The following is a 15824-nucleotide window of genomic DNA, read 5'->3' on the forward strand; positions in this document are numbered from 1 at the left end:
GTAAATGTCAACGACCAATGTGACCATTGCGTTGTGGTGTGGTGAGAACACGTTGTGTTCGAATCCTCAAGGTCTTGGCTTCGAACATTGGTCATAACCCTCATGCTCCTCTGCTTCTCCCTCTCTTTGTTTCAATCAGCATTAAAGGCTTGCCTCGTTTTTTTTTCCTTTATTTTCATTTTAAAGTACCATAAAAAAAATTGTACAGAGGAATATTGAGGAGAACGAATTTTTAACATTTCATAAGAAATCTCGTCCCTTTAAAATGAGCTTAGGAACTCTTAATGGGTACTTTTTGAGGCCCATTAACCTAACGTAACTGTATTTCTACTTTCTTTATCTATCTGATAGTATTTAATTAAAAAAACTAATTTTGTAATTTATTAGTTTTAACTACAGAAATCCAGGTGTTGCCTCTCTGACCCAGTCAGTATTGATTCTTTTTTTGAATACCAAGGCAAAAATTAAAGAAAACTGTATCATGTCGGTACAAGGGACTTATCGAATGTGATGAATGGTCAGAGCTTAGAGAAATCACCGCCTCACCTGAATCGCGCCAAAGGTTCGATCTTTTCTCCTGGTTTTTCCCTGCCTCAGAGCTCTTTTTCTTTCTTTTTATTGAAAAAGCATCAGCCTTTTGGAAGAATCGACTCTTGATTTGTGTCTAATGATCCGTATTATAAAACGTTTAATAGCTTGAAGATTTCGTTGATTGGTATGGGTTCTACTATTCCGGTTTAGCCTACTCTCCAGTCTCCATGCTCTTTACAACTATTAAATTCGCATATCTTGTGTGTCAATTTTCACATATTTGCTGAGGTCTTGCGATGATTTATGATGATGTATATATTGTGTTTGGTTTCACTCTGCATTGCAAATGAGTCTATTATTGTTCTTTTGATTCTATGTAAACTCCCTCCTAACTCTCTACTCAACTCATATTCTTTGGCAGCAGTGCTTCTCTTGGTCTAGTGCTAGGTTGAAACCAATCCCTTTTGTTGCGTTAGGAAGGCACAATTTGGAGTTATGCTTCTCTCAGCACTTTTAACTTCAGTTGGAATCAATCTTGGGCTCTGTTTTCTGTTTTTCACTTTGTATTCAATTTTGAGAAAACAGCCTGCCAATGTCACTGTATACGGTCCCCGGCTTGTTAAAGACGGGAAATCTCAGCAGTCAAATGATTTCAATCTCGAGAGGCTTTTGCCTACAGCAGGTTGGGTCAAAAGAGCACTGGAACCTACCAATGATGAAATCCTTTCTAATCTTGGCTTAGATGCTTTGGTCTTCGTTCGTGTTTTTGTCTTCAGGTGATTTGATTCATCCAGAATCTGCTTTAAAGTTTGTTCTTTTTTTCTTTCTGGACGAGTGATTTGAAACTTCAACGCATTTTCTTGACAGTATAAGAGTGTTTAGCTTTGCTTCTGTGGTTGGAGTCTTTATACTTCTTCCGGTTAATTATATGGGCACCGAGTTTGAAGAGTTTTTTGACCTGCCAAAGAAGTCTATGGATAACTTCAGCATTTCTAATGTTAACGATGGATCGAATAAGTAAGAAATCAAAGCTATGCCTAAACAACAGTATCCTGTTTTATTATTATCCTTGACTAATTTCTTATGCTTGTATGTGGTTTTGCTTCAGGCTGTGGATCCACTTTTGCGCAATATACATCTTCACTGCAGTTGTTTGCTCTCTACTTTACCATGTAAGAAGCCTTTTGTTTTTCTTTCCCTTTCATTCAACTTATTTGCTTCTCTATCTTGTGAACAGAGAATATATTTTGAACTAAATTTGCAGGAGCACCAGTACATCTCATCAAAGCGGATAGCTCATCTTTATTCATCCAAGCCTCAGCCACACGAATTTACGGTTCTGGTCAGTGGCGTTCCTCTTGTATCCGGGAACAGTATAAGTGAGACAGTGGAAAACTTTTTCAGGGAATATCATTCTTCCACGTATCTTTCTCATATAGTTGTTCATCGAACAGACAAGTTAAAAGTTCTCATGGTAAGCTTTTTAACCTAGTAAGGATTCTATATTACCTACCTATTGATATATCTGGAATTCATATATTTGTTATTATGGGTAGAATGATGCTGAGAAGCTGTACAAGAAGCTTACTCGAGTAAAATCTGGAAGCATATCTCGCCAAAAATCTAGGCGGGATGGGTTTTTAGGGATGTTTGGGAGGAATGTTGATGTGGTTGACCATTACCAAAAGAAGCTTGACAAGTTAGAAGACGACATGAGATTGAAGCAGTCTTTATTAGCAGGAGAGGTGAGCATTTTGTGTTTATGTGATGGTTGCATTCTTCGACATATTCATTCCTTTTCTCTTTTTTTTTTTTGGCAAACCCTTTAGGAAGTTCCAGCTGCTTTCGTTTCCTTTAGGACAAGACATGGTGCTGCAATAGCAGCAAACATTCAGCAAGGTATAGATCCAACACAATGGCTGACTGAGACAGCCCCCGAGCCTAGTGATGTTCATTGGCCATTTTTCACTGCATCGTTTGTGAGAAGATGGATCTCCAATGTGGTGGTGCTCGTGGCTTTCGTAACTCTGTTAATCCTATACATTGTCCCTGTTGTAGTGGTTCAAGGTCTTGCCAATCTTCACCAGTTAGAGACTTGGTTCCCTTTTCTAACAGGCTTATTAAATATGTAAGTAAAGCCCTAATTAGATAAAAGATGGTTTCTTTGTTCAGTTGAACCAACTACAAAAAGTTTTTTTCTTCTTATGATTGCAGGAAAATCGTGAGCACAGTGATTACGGGATATCTTCCGAGTCTAATTTTCCAGCTTTTCCTTTTGACAGTACCACCCATTATGCTTCTACTTTCCTCAATGCAAGGATTCAATTCTCATAGCCAGATCGAGAAATCTGCATGTATCAAGCTTCTAATCTTTACCGTGTGGAACAGTTTCTTTACAAATGTACTGTCCGGATCTGCTCTTTATCGTGTTAATGTGTTCCTTGAACCTAAGACTATTCCTCGTGTGCTTGCTGCAGCTGTGCCAGCACAGGTAATGAACACAAAACCCAGTTTTGAGGTTTCCACAATATTTTTTTTTTCAGACCATGAGTTATGTTTAATCATTGGTGCAGGCATCTTTCTTTGTATCTTATGTTGTGACATCTGGATGGACTGGTTTATCATCAGAGGTCCTACGTTTGGTTCCTCTTCTTTGGAATTTAATAAATAAACTTTTCGGCAAGGAAGATGACAAAGAATTTGAGGTTCCTTCAACTCCTTTCTGCCAAGAAATCCCAAAGATCCTATTTTTTGGACTTCTCGGTATAACGTACTTCTTCCTTTCGCCATTGATACTGCCGTTCTTGTTGGGTTACTATTGTCTTGGATATGTCATCTACCGCAACCAGGTAACCAAGCCAATCTTACTGTTCAGCTTATTTATGTAGGGAATTTATAATAATATAATATCTAAGATGATTCCAATTGGATGTTTGTGGACAATGCTAAGTATATCCTCTGTTGATGCTCCTCAAAACTCTGATAAAAAGCCATATAGGAATATCTGCTCTATAATCTATGAATCAACTACACATCCTTTTGTTATATAGAATCTCACTTTTATCGTCTCTTAATGTGTAATCTCTTTTCTAGATTCTCGAATAGCATATTTAAACCGAAAGTCCCTTTTGAAGCTTAAGTCATGACAAAAACGTTACATCAAGAATCCATATTCTCGTCACTTAATTCGTTTTTGCCTTAATGAATCCATTGCAATTAGGTAATAGAGATAACTTCACCTTATTGGTCCTTCTGTGGTGCAGCTCCTAAACGTATATGCGGCCAAGTATGAAACTGGTGGAAAGTTTTGGCCAATAGTACACAGCTATACTATCTTCTCTTTGGTACTAATGCACATAATTGCAGTCGGACTATTCGGGCTTAAAGAGGTTCCATGGGCATCTTATTTAACAATCCCGCTGCCGATTCTCACAGTCCTTTTCAGCATTTATTGCCAAAGACGGTTTTTACCAAATTTCAGATCGTATCCTACCGAGGTAAAAGGCTTTATAGAGTTTAGAGAATCACTTGTTGCTGCAAGGGGTAGGAATGTGGCTAGATACTAAAGTGTACACGTTTATGGAGTTTAGAGAATCACTTATGCATAGTAGTTAGTATGTAGTCTGGATCTTTTGCAGTCTCATATATAAATGTCAGAATAATAAAGTGTATACGTTTTTTCTCATAACCGTTATAATGGTGATGATGATTGATGTTTATTTTTAACCTTTGGCAGTGTCTGGTAAACAAAGACAAAGAAGACGAGAGAGACCAAAACATGTCTGAATTCTATTCGAAACTTGTTGTTGCTTATAGAGATCCTGCGCTTTCGGCATCACAAAACTCACGAGACATCTCACCTTGAGATCCTCCGCTTCATCATTCACGCGTTACGCGCCTGAGAAGAAAAGCTTTTACTTGAACTTTTGAAGTTTGCTGCATATACATGTTGATACTCATATACATGTTGATGTGGTGTATCATACACGGTGTATGTTAGTTACTATACACATACTAAACCGGTTGTCTTGTACATTGGGTATTAACCGAGTTTTGTATTAGATCTACCACGTGACCATAATCTCAGTACTTTTTTTTTTTTTTTTTATTTAATATATAATGAAGTAAAAATTGATTGGTAACGGTTTAATCATTAACACAAGTGACTTGCTAAACAGAGAATATTTAGCAAAAAGATGAAAGCTGATGACTCGATGCCACGTCCTCATAAGGGTATCTCTTGTAATTAAATGTAACTCTGGGGGCAGTTTTATTAAAGAGTAATCCGTTTATGGCAACAAAAATCAAATAATTTCTCTGTTGCGCCTTATAGGCTACAGACACAAGCAACGACGAGACGAGACGAGACGAGTCGAGAGAGAGAGAGAGAGAGAGAGGAAGAATCTCTCAAGTTTTCTGGGTTTAAGCTGATCTGGTGGATCTCAATCTTACTCTTAGCTCATAAATTTTAGAGCTTTTGGTGTTTGTCTTCTTTGCTGCATTTTTCGTTCTGAAGGTGAATTTGTTTTGGTAAGTTTCGGTATCTCTCAATCTTCTAATTTCAGAAATTTAAAATTCTCGCTTTTTTTGCAAATCGGGTGTGTTTTGATTCTTCTTGTTCTCTCTATCGGGTACGAGAGATCCATTCATTAGTAGTAATCCTCTCTGCAATTGAATTATTAGGGTTCTTAATTCCGATTTGGGGATTGTTGGGAATATTGCTATTTTTAAGCTCTCTTAGTTTTTGGTTAATTCTTTTATTCACTTTTTTTTTTCCTACTCTATAAATTCCTTGTCTTTTTTTAACGTCCCTTGATCCTTCCTTACAATTGAGTGGTGAAATGTGAATATTAGCAAGAATCAAGGATTTTGATTGGATAGTATAGTGAAATTTAGTAACCGATCGATCACTGAATCTTCAGATTATCAAAATTACGTTTTCTGTTTATAATATACTCTTCTTGCAGTTTGTTCTGTGTTTTGTGTAGTAGATCTGATTATATATATAACTCTTTTGGGGTTTAACTCTTTTATAATGGTTTGTGTAGAAAAATGGATGGATCAGGCGGTAGAAGTGGGGTGGAATCGATTCTACCAAATTACAAGCTTGGGAGAACTCTTGGTATCGGTTCCTTTGGTAGGGTGAAGATTGCTGAGCACGCTTTGACTGGACATAAAGTTGCCATCAAGATCCTCAATCGTCGCAAAATCAAGAACATGGAGATGGAGGAGAAAGGTTCAGTTCTTTCTTTCTATATCCACCTTACGTATCTTGATTGAATTGTGCTGTGGAATGTAAGCTTCTTTTTCATCTCCCTAAGTTGAACTCATTTGGTGTTCGTTTCTGTGTTTTTTGTTTCATGCAGTGAGGAGAGAGATCAAAATCTTGAGACTATTTATGCATCCTCACATCATCCGTCTCTATGAGGTCATAGAGACTCCGACTGATATTTATCTTGTCATGGAGTATGTGAACTCTGGTGAGCTGTTTGACTATATTGTAGAGAAAGGTAGATTGCAGGAGGACGAGGCAAGGAACTTTTTTCAGCAGGTATATTTTCTTTTTTGCTCAACTAACAAGTTTCCAAGCAACTATTTAATTTTGTAAGAGCTAAAAAATCCGCCATGACTTGGTTTTGGATGTAGATTATATCAGGAGTCGAATATTGCCATCGGAATATGGTTGTTCATCGAGACCTTAAGCCTGAAAACTTGCTTTTGGATTCTAAGTGCAATGTAAAGATTGCTGATTTTGGCCTGAGCAATATAATGCGAGATGGTCATTTTTTGAAGACAAGTTGTGGAAGCCCAAATTATGCTGCTCCAGAGGTAAGTGCTTCAGCTTTCAGGAGCACTATAAGTAGGGCACGTTCCAAATGTTCAGTTATAATGGAGATCTTTAAATTGTTTCAGGTGATTTCGGGTAAATTATATGCTGGGCCTGAAGTAGATGTCTGGAGCTGTGGTGTGATACTCTATGCTCTTCTCTGTGGGACTCTTCCATTTGATGATGAAAACATTCCCAACCTTTTTAAGAAGATAAAGGTACGGCAAAATATGTTCTGTTACTTGATCTTTTTGTTCTTTTTTTTGTCTATACAGTTGAAGTAATGGTATACACTGTTATGTTTTTTTCTCATTTCTTCCTTTAGGGAGGAATATATACATTACCTAGCCATTTATCTGCTGGTGCTAGAGATTTGATCCCTCGGATGCTTGTAGTCGACCCCATGAAACGAGTAACCATCCCTGAGATTCGGCAACACCCGTGGTTCCAAGCTCATCTTCCGAGGTATTTAGCTGTTCCTCCTCCAGATACAGTGCAACAGGCGAAAAAGGTAAACCTAACATATCTACTCTTACATTTGAGATGGTCTCTATACCCATTTTCAATGAAGGCTTTAATAGCGCTGGCTTCATTTGTAGATTGACGAGGAGATTCTCCTAGAAGTTATCAATATGGGATTTGACAGAAACCACCTCATTGAATCTCTCCGTAACCGGACCCAAAATGATGTACGTGTTTTCCAGCTCTTTTCCATTTGCTGTTTCTTTTATTTGAGAGATAAAACTTTTCCATCGAATGATCTGAAATACTGAATTATTGCTGACTGCTGTCTTCCAGGGTACTGTGACATACTATCTAATACTGGACAATCGTTTCCGTGCCTCTAGTGGATATCTCGGGGCCGAGTTTCAAGAGACCATGGTGGGTCATCATTATCCTTTTCGATTGTAGCAAAAGATCTTTGAAGTAATACTTGAATGTTTAATTTCTTTAGGAAGGTACTCCCCGTGCACATCCAGCAGAAAGCGTCGCTTCACCTGTTAGCCATCGGCTACCAGGACTGATGGAATACCAAGGAGTTGGCTTGAGATCTCAATACCCTGTTGAGAGAAAATGGGCTCTTGGACTTCAGGTTTTGATATTGTCTGTATTAATGCTATAAAGACATAAGCTTTTTTATATCTAACTGATTGATAAGATAACCACTTGATCCAACAGTCTCGGGCTCATCCCCGTGAAATAATGACAGAAGTCCTGAAAGCCCTGCAAGATTTGAATGTTTGTTGGAAGAAGATAGGGCACTACAACATGAAGTGCAGATGGGTTCCTAACAGCGCAGATGGTATGCTCAGTAACTCAATGCACGATAACAACTACTTTGGAGACGAGTCCAGCATAATAGAGAACGATGCAGCTGTTAAGTCGCCGAATGTTGTTAAGTTTGAAATTCAGGTAATCCCTCTTCTCCACTACATGATAGCACACATTCGTATGAAATAAGGCCCATGTTAGAGTAGAGAACCCTCACACAAAGTAATTATGTAACATCAGCTCAAGTGTTCAACAAGCCATCAAAAGTCATCATATCGGTTTCTCGTGTACCACATTTTTTCTGATGTGATTTCGGATAAAATAAAGCTTTGTATTTTAGTGTCCATGGCCATTTGAAACTGAAATAGAACTATAGTAAGTCTTCTTGAATCTAACTATCAATCAATGATTCCTGGGCTTGATGGTGTTTGTTGTTATGGTGAAACAGTTGTATAAAACTCGGGACGACAAGTATCTGCTGGATCTGCAGAGGGTACAAGGTCCTCAGTTCTTGTTCTTGGATCTCTGTGCTGCTTTTCTTGCTCAGCTCCGAGTACTCTGAATCCTAAGCCGGACCTCTTCAAGAATAATCTTCACTTCTTTTCTTTTTCTTCGTCTAAGAAATATTCAGAAAGAATTGAAAAGTTAGCTTTTTGTCTATTTCTGTGCTCTACTAAAATAACCTCTTTTTAACTTAAATGTAAGACCGGACAACTCGAGTAAAAAAAAAGTAAAAACAAAAAAAAAATGATATGAGCAACTTTGTACATAAGCATCCAATAGTCTTAGGGCTTATCTTATTGGTTTATGAATTTTTCCCTAATTTTTCTTTTACAAAAAAAAAATCCCTTTTAATAAAATAATTTATAATTTCAAGGAATTAATTATCAGATTAGGAAAATTAGAAGAATTCATTCGATGCCTGATCCAAAAAAAACTATACAAATTCAAAAACAAGCCCAAAAGAATTTCAAAAGTGTCCAACACGTGTGGTTTACCTACTAGTTATCTTCTTCTACCAATAAAAAGAAACAAAAAAAACTCACCTCAAGACTGTGTAATCTCTCACAAATATACAAGGAAATTTGTAAAAAAAAAATTCTTTTAAAAAATTATCTTTTCGAAAACCTGAAATTGATACATTTTCAGGCTGTCTTGGGCTTTTTTTTTTTTTTTTTTTGTGACAAATTATACAAATATGGTCTACAAATGATGGTAGGTAAAAAAAATTATATATCCTTGGCTGAAAATGCTGGTAATTAGTTTTCTTCCCCCAATTTTAACCTCTCTCTATTCGTGGTGGTCTTGGAACACCAACTCTAACATCACTTTCAGTCCTCCTTAATATTTCATTCATCCCATTAGTTTGAAAAATCTTCGGATTCGCCCCAAAATTTGTCAAATCCTGTAAAGTTTTATCAAAATAATAAAATTTAAGCTGCCAAATGATAATATTACAGAGGTTTAGTACCAAAAATCGAATATCAACTACCGGTTTAGATGGTACCGGGCCAATTTGACTCACCGTATCGTCTTCTGTTTTCTTGTGATGCAAGCCAGAGAACAAAAATACATCAGAGGAGTCGAGAGAAACGTGAGGCCTAAGAAAGCTCGGTTTCTCTTCGTTTATCGTCAACCCGAAAGTGTTCTTAGCGAAAGCCATACTCATACCACTGACATGGCTCGCAGATCCAGCCGGCTGGTTATAAGTCAGCGTTGAAGCTACGTCGTTTTCTTTCCTCTTTTTGGCTCCTGCCCAAGCGAACCCACTCGCTGGTGCGGTGGTTTGAGATAAACTGTTGTAAGGAAACTCGCTTCGCGTTGTTGCCTGAGATGTCTCTGACGGCGTCTGGATAACAATCTGTGTTTCAGCTTCCTTCTTCGTTTCCTGCAAAAAAGATTAATAAACAGAATTACCAATATTGAACCGGGAATTATACTCATCAGTTAAGTCCGGTTACCACATACCTGGTGGGTTGGTAATCTGGTGAGATTTGTAGGCTCTTTCACTGTTCTACGAGATTTCTCCAATTTCTTTGTTGCCAAATTATCTCTTTTCTTGACACTAACTCTTCTCCTGCAAAACAAAGCTTCAATCTCTCGACACAAGTAACAACCTAGGATATATATATATATACACACAGAGATGGCCAAAATCGATCCCTTGAATGATGATACCTTCGTTGAAGTTCTTCGCGGTACTTAGCATCCATTTCTTTATTAGGAGGATACGTAGGTAATGTCCATGGATCGCAAGCGTAAGGCTTTGTGTTAAAGTACTGAAAAGATATATAAGAAAAATTAAAGAGCTTTAGCTTATTTGATTATAAAAGAGGCTAGGGTTTCGTTTAGTAAGTTTTTGTCACCTCTGACATAAGAGCAGAGGAAGCAGTTCCTCGTTTCTCAGTATCAATGGACAATAGATTCTCAAGAAGATTAGTTGCCGTTTTCGGAAACTCATCAAATCTTTCTCTTAGGCAACCTTCATATTGATGTTGTGGCCTAAACATCTTAGTTTGAGGATGAAGCTTATTCTTTTCCCAAAATTCTTCATCTGGTGATCCAGCGAGTTTATAAATCTTGTGAAGTTGTTCAATCTACAAAGAAATAGCACAAGCAACACTTCATCTCCAAAATAAGATTTTATATATCTAGAATGAGTAAAATTTTAATCTATCGGTTTGGTCCCCTAATTCCCACTCACCTCTGTTCTTCCTTTAAGAAGTGGTCTTCCCGTAAGAATCTCTGCGAAAACACAACCAACACTCCAAAGGTCGACCGATACACTATAACTGGTCGAGCCCATAAGAAGTTCTGGTGCACGGTACCATAATGTCACGACCCGACTCGTCAACTGATTCTTGTTTCTTGGTGTTACAATGTTGGCTAATCCAAAATCAGCTAGCTTTAAAACTCCTTTGTTATTCACCAGAATATTTGCGGCTTTAATGTCTCTGTGCATAATCCCTCGTAGATGACAGTGTTCTACTCCCCATAGCAATTGCTTCATGTAGCATTTTATCTGAAAACGAAATTAGGGTTGGCAAAAGAAAAGAAAAAAACAGAGTTACTTGCAATAGAGGGTAGGGTTTTGTGTGTATGTGAGCGTCTCTCTCTTGCCTGTGCCTCGGTGAATTTGATGTCGGGAGATGAACATAAGCCTTCGAGATCGTGTTCCATGTAATCAAAAACAAAGTACATGCTGTTTGAATTCCTTGACGCGATGATCCCTTCGAGTTTCATAATGTTGGGATGATCTAATCTTCTCAAAATCATGATTTCTCTCGCTATGAATCTTATATTTTCAGTTTCAAAATTTTGGACCCGTATTTTTTTTCAAAGCCATAACTCGTCCCGTCGATACCTCACAAGCCCGGAACACGTTGCTATACGTCCCTTGTCCGATCTAGAAAATAATTGTTGAGAGATCATTGATAGGGTCGTTACTTTTCTGGCAAGAAAGCTATGATTAGGTTTATAGGATTAATTTACCTTCTCTCTTTTCTCGTAGTCCTCGGCCCGTAGTGGAACCCATCCATGAACGGCCTCGGGTGCGGCGGAGCTGAGCCAGGAGGGCCAACCAGCCGCCACCTGCTCAGCCTCTACATTGCCGTGGGGCAAGCTCGATCTTAGGCTAACACCGGAGGTCCTCGATCTTGGAGCATCATCGTCATTATTGTGATGTTTTTTCGGGGATGAGTTGACGACACGGCGGTGAGATGGTGGACCGGGAAGAACGTGGCGTTTATGGTGATCTTGGGGATGATTTCGGTGGTGGACAGCTATGTCGAAACGACGGCGATGAGGGCGTGGAGGACCCGCCGGAGAAGAAGAAGAATGCTTGGAGTTGAAGCAACCCATATATAATAAATTAATTGTCAGAGGAGAGGTTCCGGGCTGCGTGAGTATCGACCCGGGTCGGGTAAACGGGTCCAACGCAGGGAGGGCGATCCCCGCATTAGACCATAAAGAAACGAAAATAAAGGAGAAATTAAAAAAAAACAAAAATTTAAGGAAAAATAGTTTTTGATGTAAAATAGAGAGAACCGAATCGATTAGAGAGATAATTACGGAGAATTCGATAATCCTCCTCCTTAAACTCTGGAAGAGAAAAGAGACAACAATACAACATCTTTTTTATCTCTTCTATCTTTTTCATGTGTAATTTTAAAATAGATTTATCTTTTTACCGAGAAGAAAATTAAAGAAGATAATAATGTCTACTAACTTTCGAAGGGCGAAAAACAAAATAAAACTGAAAAGAAAGTACTGTATATAGTGTATATGTTGTTACGTACATTTGTATTCTCAAACAATGGTTAGATACAAAAAAAAAAAAAAAAAAAAAAAAAAAAATCACATATTAAGAAGAAGAAAAAGAACATATTTATTTCTTTAGTCAAAAGCATGCACTCAAATTCACATCACACTTGTTATACAAGTCATTAATCATCAGTAGTTGTCCGGTTCAGAATAAATCACCGAACGGCTAAACCAATCCTAAAACAACCTCGAAGTCGTCGGTTTATAAGTCAAATAGTAATTTTCTCTTCTTTCAACCTCAACAGGACCGGAGGTTGGCCTGAATTGTTATTATTGTTACCGAAACTCATATGTTGTTGCATATTGTTCCCCGACACTGATCTCATACGATGTTGTTCGGACGTCCCAGCAGCGGCTGCGGTTGCTGCTGCGGTACCGTTTCTTGCTGCAGGGACGTCGTGGTTGTGTTTACCTTCATAAGTTGTAATCACAGCCTTAGCATCTGTTGAAGCTCTCTCTACATGTTTACGCACCGTACAATTCGCCGTTGTACATTTATAGTAGCTCCTAATATTACCAAAATAAAAAGAGTAGTGTTTTTAGAAACAAAATGTAAAAAAAGAATTAGAATGATATCAACTTAGTTTTATGTAAACTATATGAACATTAAAAACACGACCGTAACTAAAATAATACCTTGGATGAGGATTTCCTTTGACAACTTTTTGTCCGTACTTGCGCCATCTATAACCATCGTCGAGAAGGTCCACTTCACTTCTTGTCTGGACAATAATCTTTGGCTCGGTCACCGTCCGGTGAGTCGTCGACACACCATCTATTTTCCTACAATCCCACCATTAATTAATTGGAAATGCTATGAATGTTATACTATTTATGTGCTCTTTTCATATATATGACTCACACTTGTACTATACCTTATCTTTGAACCCGGAAGATCATCATCTTCATCATCATCATCATTATTATCATCATCATGATCCTTACCATAACCACTATCATCACTAGATTCAATCATATGCCCTACACCACCAACGAAATGAATATCACCAACCTCAACGGAATCTCTGCCGCCACCGCCACGGCGATTCTGAGGCCTCTCGTGATCATGTTGACCTTTGTAAATGATCTGAGTGATTTGTCCATCCGACGACCGTTCAACTTTCTTCTTAACCGGGCAGTTAGCATGTGTGCATTTGTAATAACTCCTTGGATATTCACACCCTTTGATAGGCTTTTGTCCGTACTTCCTCCAGTTGTAACCGTCATCCGCCGGTTTATCAACATTAACCACATTATACGACCGGTTATTATTAGCCTGATTATTATGATGGTTTGGAGCTCTTTGATCAGCTTGCGAAACTTCAAAAGATTGACGTCCATGGATGGTAGACGTCGATGTCGGCATATGGTGAGAAAATGTGCCTGGTTGTTGTGGTTGTGGTTGCGGTTGAACAAAGCCAGTCTGAACTGGCGACTGCAGCATTATATATCACAAGAACGATTTAATTGATGATATTACGGAAAAAGGAAAACTATATGAAAAATGCTAGTTTGGTCCAAAACAAGGTTGTAGTGTATTGGTTAATAATACTATTTTTGTCGTATTTTTCTCAATTTTTAGACGATTGAGTGTATTAAGAACTAATTAAAATGTGAATCATGAATTAATTTAGTAAATTGGTTAATTTTATTATTAAAGTTTACATAATTAGTTTTACATACACATACAAACTCTAAAATTAATTTTATAATAGTTAAAGGCCTAAACTATTAATTAAGGATGAGACAAAGAAATAATAACCTGAGGAGGAAAGAACATGGGAGAGGTGAGAAGACTAGAAGGGCTGATACCAGAAGGGATTGTAAACATCGGACCTCCTCCGGCGAACATCCCCGTCGTAGAACGTCCTCCGCCGCCAGCGCCAGGAGACACCGACATAGCACCGACGAGAAGCTGAGAGAACGACGTCGTCCGTTGATTATCCGGCGTCAAGACGTCAGGGAAGCTGTCAACGAACAAAGAAGAGACAAAAGAAAGTGGACCTGGGCTAAGACTAAGCCCATCTCCACCGCCAAAGAAATAAGCCGCCGTTTCGATCGCAGGAGGTCTCTGAGGAACTGTGATCGTCGGTCTTGTTGGAGCCACTAACGTGGTCGTTCTTATCGAAGATACATCGTCTTCAACCGCCATATTCTGAAAAGATAAAATTTTAACAAATCTCAATCTTTGTAGATTTCTCTAGATATTGATATTAATTACTGTGTTGGTATATGTGTGTGTATATATATATATATAGAGAAACAAATAGACAAGAGTCTTCTGTTTCAATGTATGATTTTCTTTAGATCGGTTTCGTGCAGCCTTGACATTGGTTTTCGAAAGTCTACGGGCTAAACATGGAACTTCTTTAATAATAATATTATTACTAATTTATTCTGGTCCAATCACTCTGTTCTGATGAATTTCGCATTTAAGCTATTTTATTACTAGTCTTGTGCAAAATATAATTCAACTTGCATCTTTTATTACCCTTTTTATTCAATCATTTGTTTAACAAGGTTGATTGAATCACCAAATTAACTTGTAAAAGTCATCTTAGATGCTATTTGTACTTGTGCATTAACATATAGTAAATCTTGCGGACCAACAATATTAGGATGTGTGTGTGTACTAGACCGTTTCTTGTTGTAAAGTTGAAGTTAATTATTTGAGTGACCCATAATCAATTTTTTATATTATCAAATTCAAAAAAAAAAAATCACTTGGTTTATATCTTTACTATTTCTTTTTAATTTTCGGGTTGATGTCATGAGTCTTATAATCCATATGCGTATCTCTATCACATCTAAAACAACAATAATCATCAGAAGATATATAGGTTCTGCTTTACTAGTGATATATACGTGATGTCACAAGGTTTTACCAATCGCAAATATAAGTATTTGAAGACTTTTATTTGTCATTTTATATATCGTTTACATTCCATTTTGTTCTTTCATGAGGAAAAAAAATTAAAACCTAAAAGATTTTACAGCTGAACTATACAATAATATTAATAAGAATATCAGTAACTAAATGCATCTCAGTATATTATAAGTACTTATAAAGTGTTTAAAAATATGAGTAAAAAAAATAAAAAATAAAGTGTTTAAGAATTGTGTCTTTAATTTCAACGTGTTGACCATAGAAGCTTGTTTTTTCCCCCAAAGTCAGCCTCACAAGACCGGCACTGCGAGGCAACCACTCCAAGTAGCGACAAAATACACTTTTTAGATTAAATGAATGCAAGTGAAAGTATAAGTTCTTGGATTCAATGGTCGATCAAGTGGAGTGGGTGGGTATATGTTAGGTTCGGAGTTTGATTTCCAAAGCATACAAACTACATCATTGTAAATTACTAAACATAATGATCGAAGATTTTTAGGCGGTATGGTAGAGTCATTTGTTTATCGCAGTTCTATGTAGTAAAATTAATGTTGTCAATCGTGTAAGTGATGCATGCAGATGCAGGACTGTTGAGTGTTGATCATATATCTTATGATATGGTTAGTACTAAGTAGAGGTTAACAGTTTTACAGGTGGAAATTAAATGTGAGATATGGAATAGCCAATAAGCATCCACCTTATTCCTTTATGAGCCAAACACACAAGGACCAACTTGCATTTGTTATTATATGGAGTATTTATTTTTTATTTTATGCAGAACGTAATCTTCAATTAACTAAAATGGCCGACAGTAAAACTACTATGCCATTTTCATCACAGAAAAATAAAATAAAAAAGAAACTTAACCTTTTATTTTAGATAAGTTAATATATTACTAGTTCATTAAAACATTTATTTAAATGGATTGAGAAAAAAAATCCGAAAAGGATCCATTTGATTCCGAAATCATAAATTTGATTTGTG

The 15824-nt window shown here is 37.3% G+C and overlaps 3 protein-coding genes and 1 pseudogene across 7 annotated transcripts; 2 read left to right on the top strand and 2 right to left on the bottom strand.

The window, feature by feature from the left end:
• The first annotated feature begins 9 nt into the window (after positions 1-9).
• LOC104763753 (hyperosmolality-gated Ca2+ permeable channel 2.3) lies at positions 10-4673 on the top strand. Of its 4 annotated transcripts, none has more exons than XM_010487123.2 (11): positions 10-562; positions 956-1307; positions 1399-1548; positions 1640-1703; positions 1796-2005; positions 2088-2276; positions 2361-2659; positions 2746-3022; positions 3105-3380; positions 3795-4028; positions 4268-4673. In XM_010487123.2, exons 2-11 carry the CDS (start codon positions 1027-1029, stop codon positions 4394-4396), a joined length of 2109 nt encoding a protein of 702 aa, XP_010485425.1. In that variant the 5' UTR covers positions 10-562; positions 956-1026; the 3' UTR covers positions 4397-4673. The 4 variants fall into 4 exon arrangements, with proteins under 4 accessions (XP_010485425.1, XP_010485426.1, XP_010485428.1 ...); XM_010487124.3 differs by having other exon boundaries at positions 392-562; positions 953-1307; XM_010487126.3 differs by having other exon boundaries at positions 521-715.
• Positions 4674-4791: 118 nt separating this feature from the next.
• On the top strand, positions 4792-8399 carry LOC104763754 (SNF1-related protein kinase catalytic subunit alpha KIN10). Its single transcript, XM_010487127.3, has 11 exons — positions 4792-5061; positions 5580-5767; positions 5898-6082; positions 6178-6360; positions 6445-6576; positions 6684-6869; positions 6958-7047; positions 7157-7240; positions 7314-7451; positions 7538-7771; positions 8079-8399. Exons 2-11 carry the CDS (start codon positions 5584-5586, stop codon positions 8190-8192), a joined length of 1530 nt encoding a protein of 509 aa, XP_010485429.1. The 5' UTR covers positions 4792-5061; positions 5580-5583; the 3' UTR covers positions 8193-8399.
• A 315-nt stretch (positions 8400-8714) lies between these two features.
• LOC104763755 (cyclin-dependent kinase C-2 C-like) lies at positions 8715-11624 on the bottom strand (annotated as a pseudogene). The gene is made up of 8 exons (XR_015590925.1): positions 11123-11624; positions 10751-11036; positions 10335-10652; positions 9997-10227; positions 9809-9909; positions 9599-9707; positions 9156-9518; positions 8715-9035 (listed from the first exon to the last, which is right to left on the bottom strand). The product of XR_015590925.1 is annotated as a cyclin-dependent kinase C-2 C-like (transcript).
• Positions 11625-11993: 369 nt separating this feature from the next.
• On the bottom strand, positions 11994-14357 carry LOC109125117 (putative WRKY transcription factor 58). Its single transcript, XM_019241320.2, has 4 exons — positions 13716-14357; positions 12829-13388; positions 12590-12736; positions 11994-12460 (listed from the first exon to the last, which is right to left on the bottom strand). The coding sequence occupies exons 1-4, from the start codon at positions 14103-14105 to the stop codon at positions 12163-12165; spliced, it is 1395 nt and encodes a 464-aa protein (XP_019096865.1). The 5' UTR covers positions 14106-14357; the 3' UTR covers positions 11994-12162.
• Between the last annotated feature and the right edge of the window lie 1467 nt (positions 14358-15824).

The sequence above is a fragment of the Camelina sativa genome, chromosome 19 (genome assembly GCF_030686135.1).
Source record: "Camelina sativa cultivar CO46 ecotype springtype chromosome 19, ASM3068613v1".
Taxonomy (NCBI): Eukaryota; Viridiplantae; Streptophyta; class Magnoliopsida; order Brassicales; family Brassicaceae; genus Camelina; species Camelina sativa.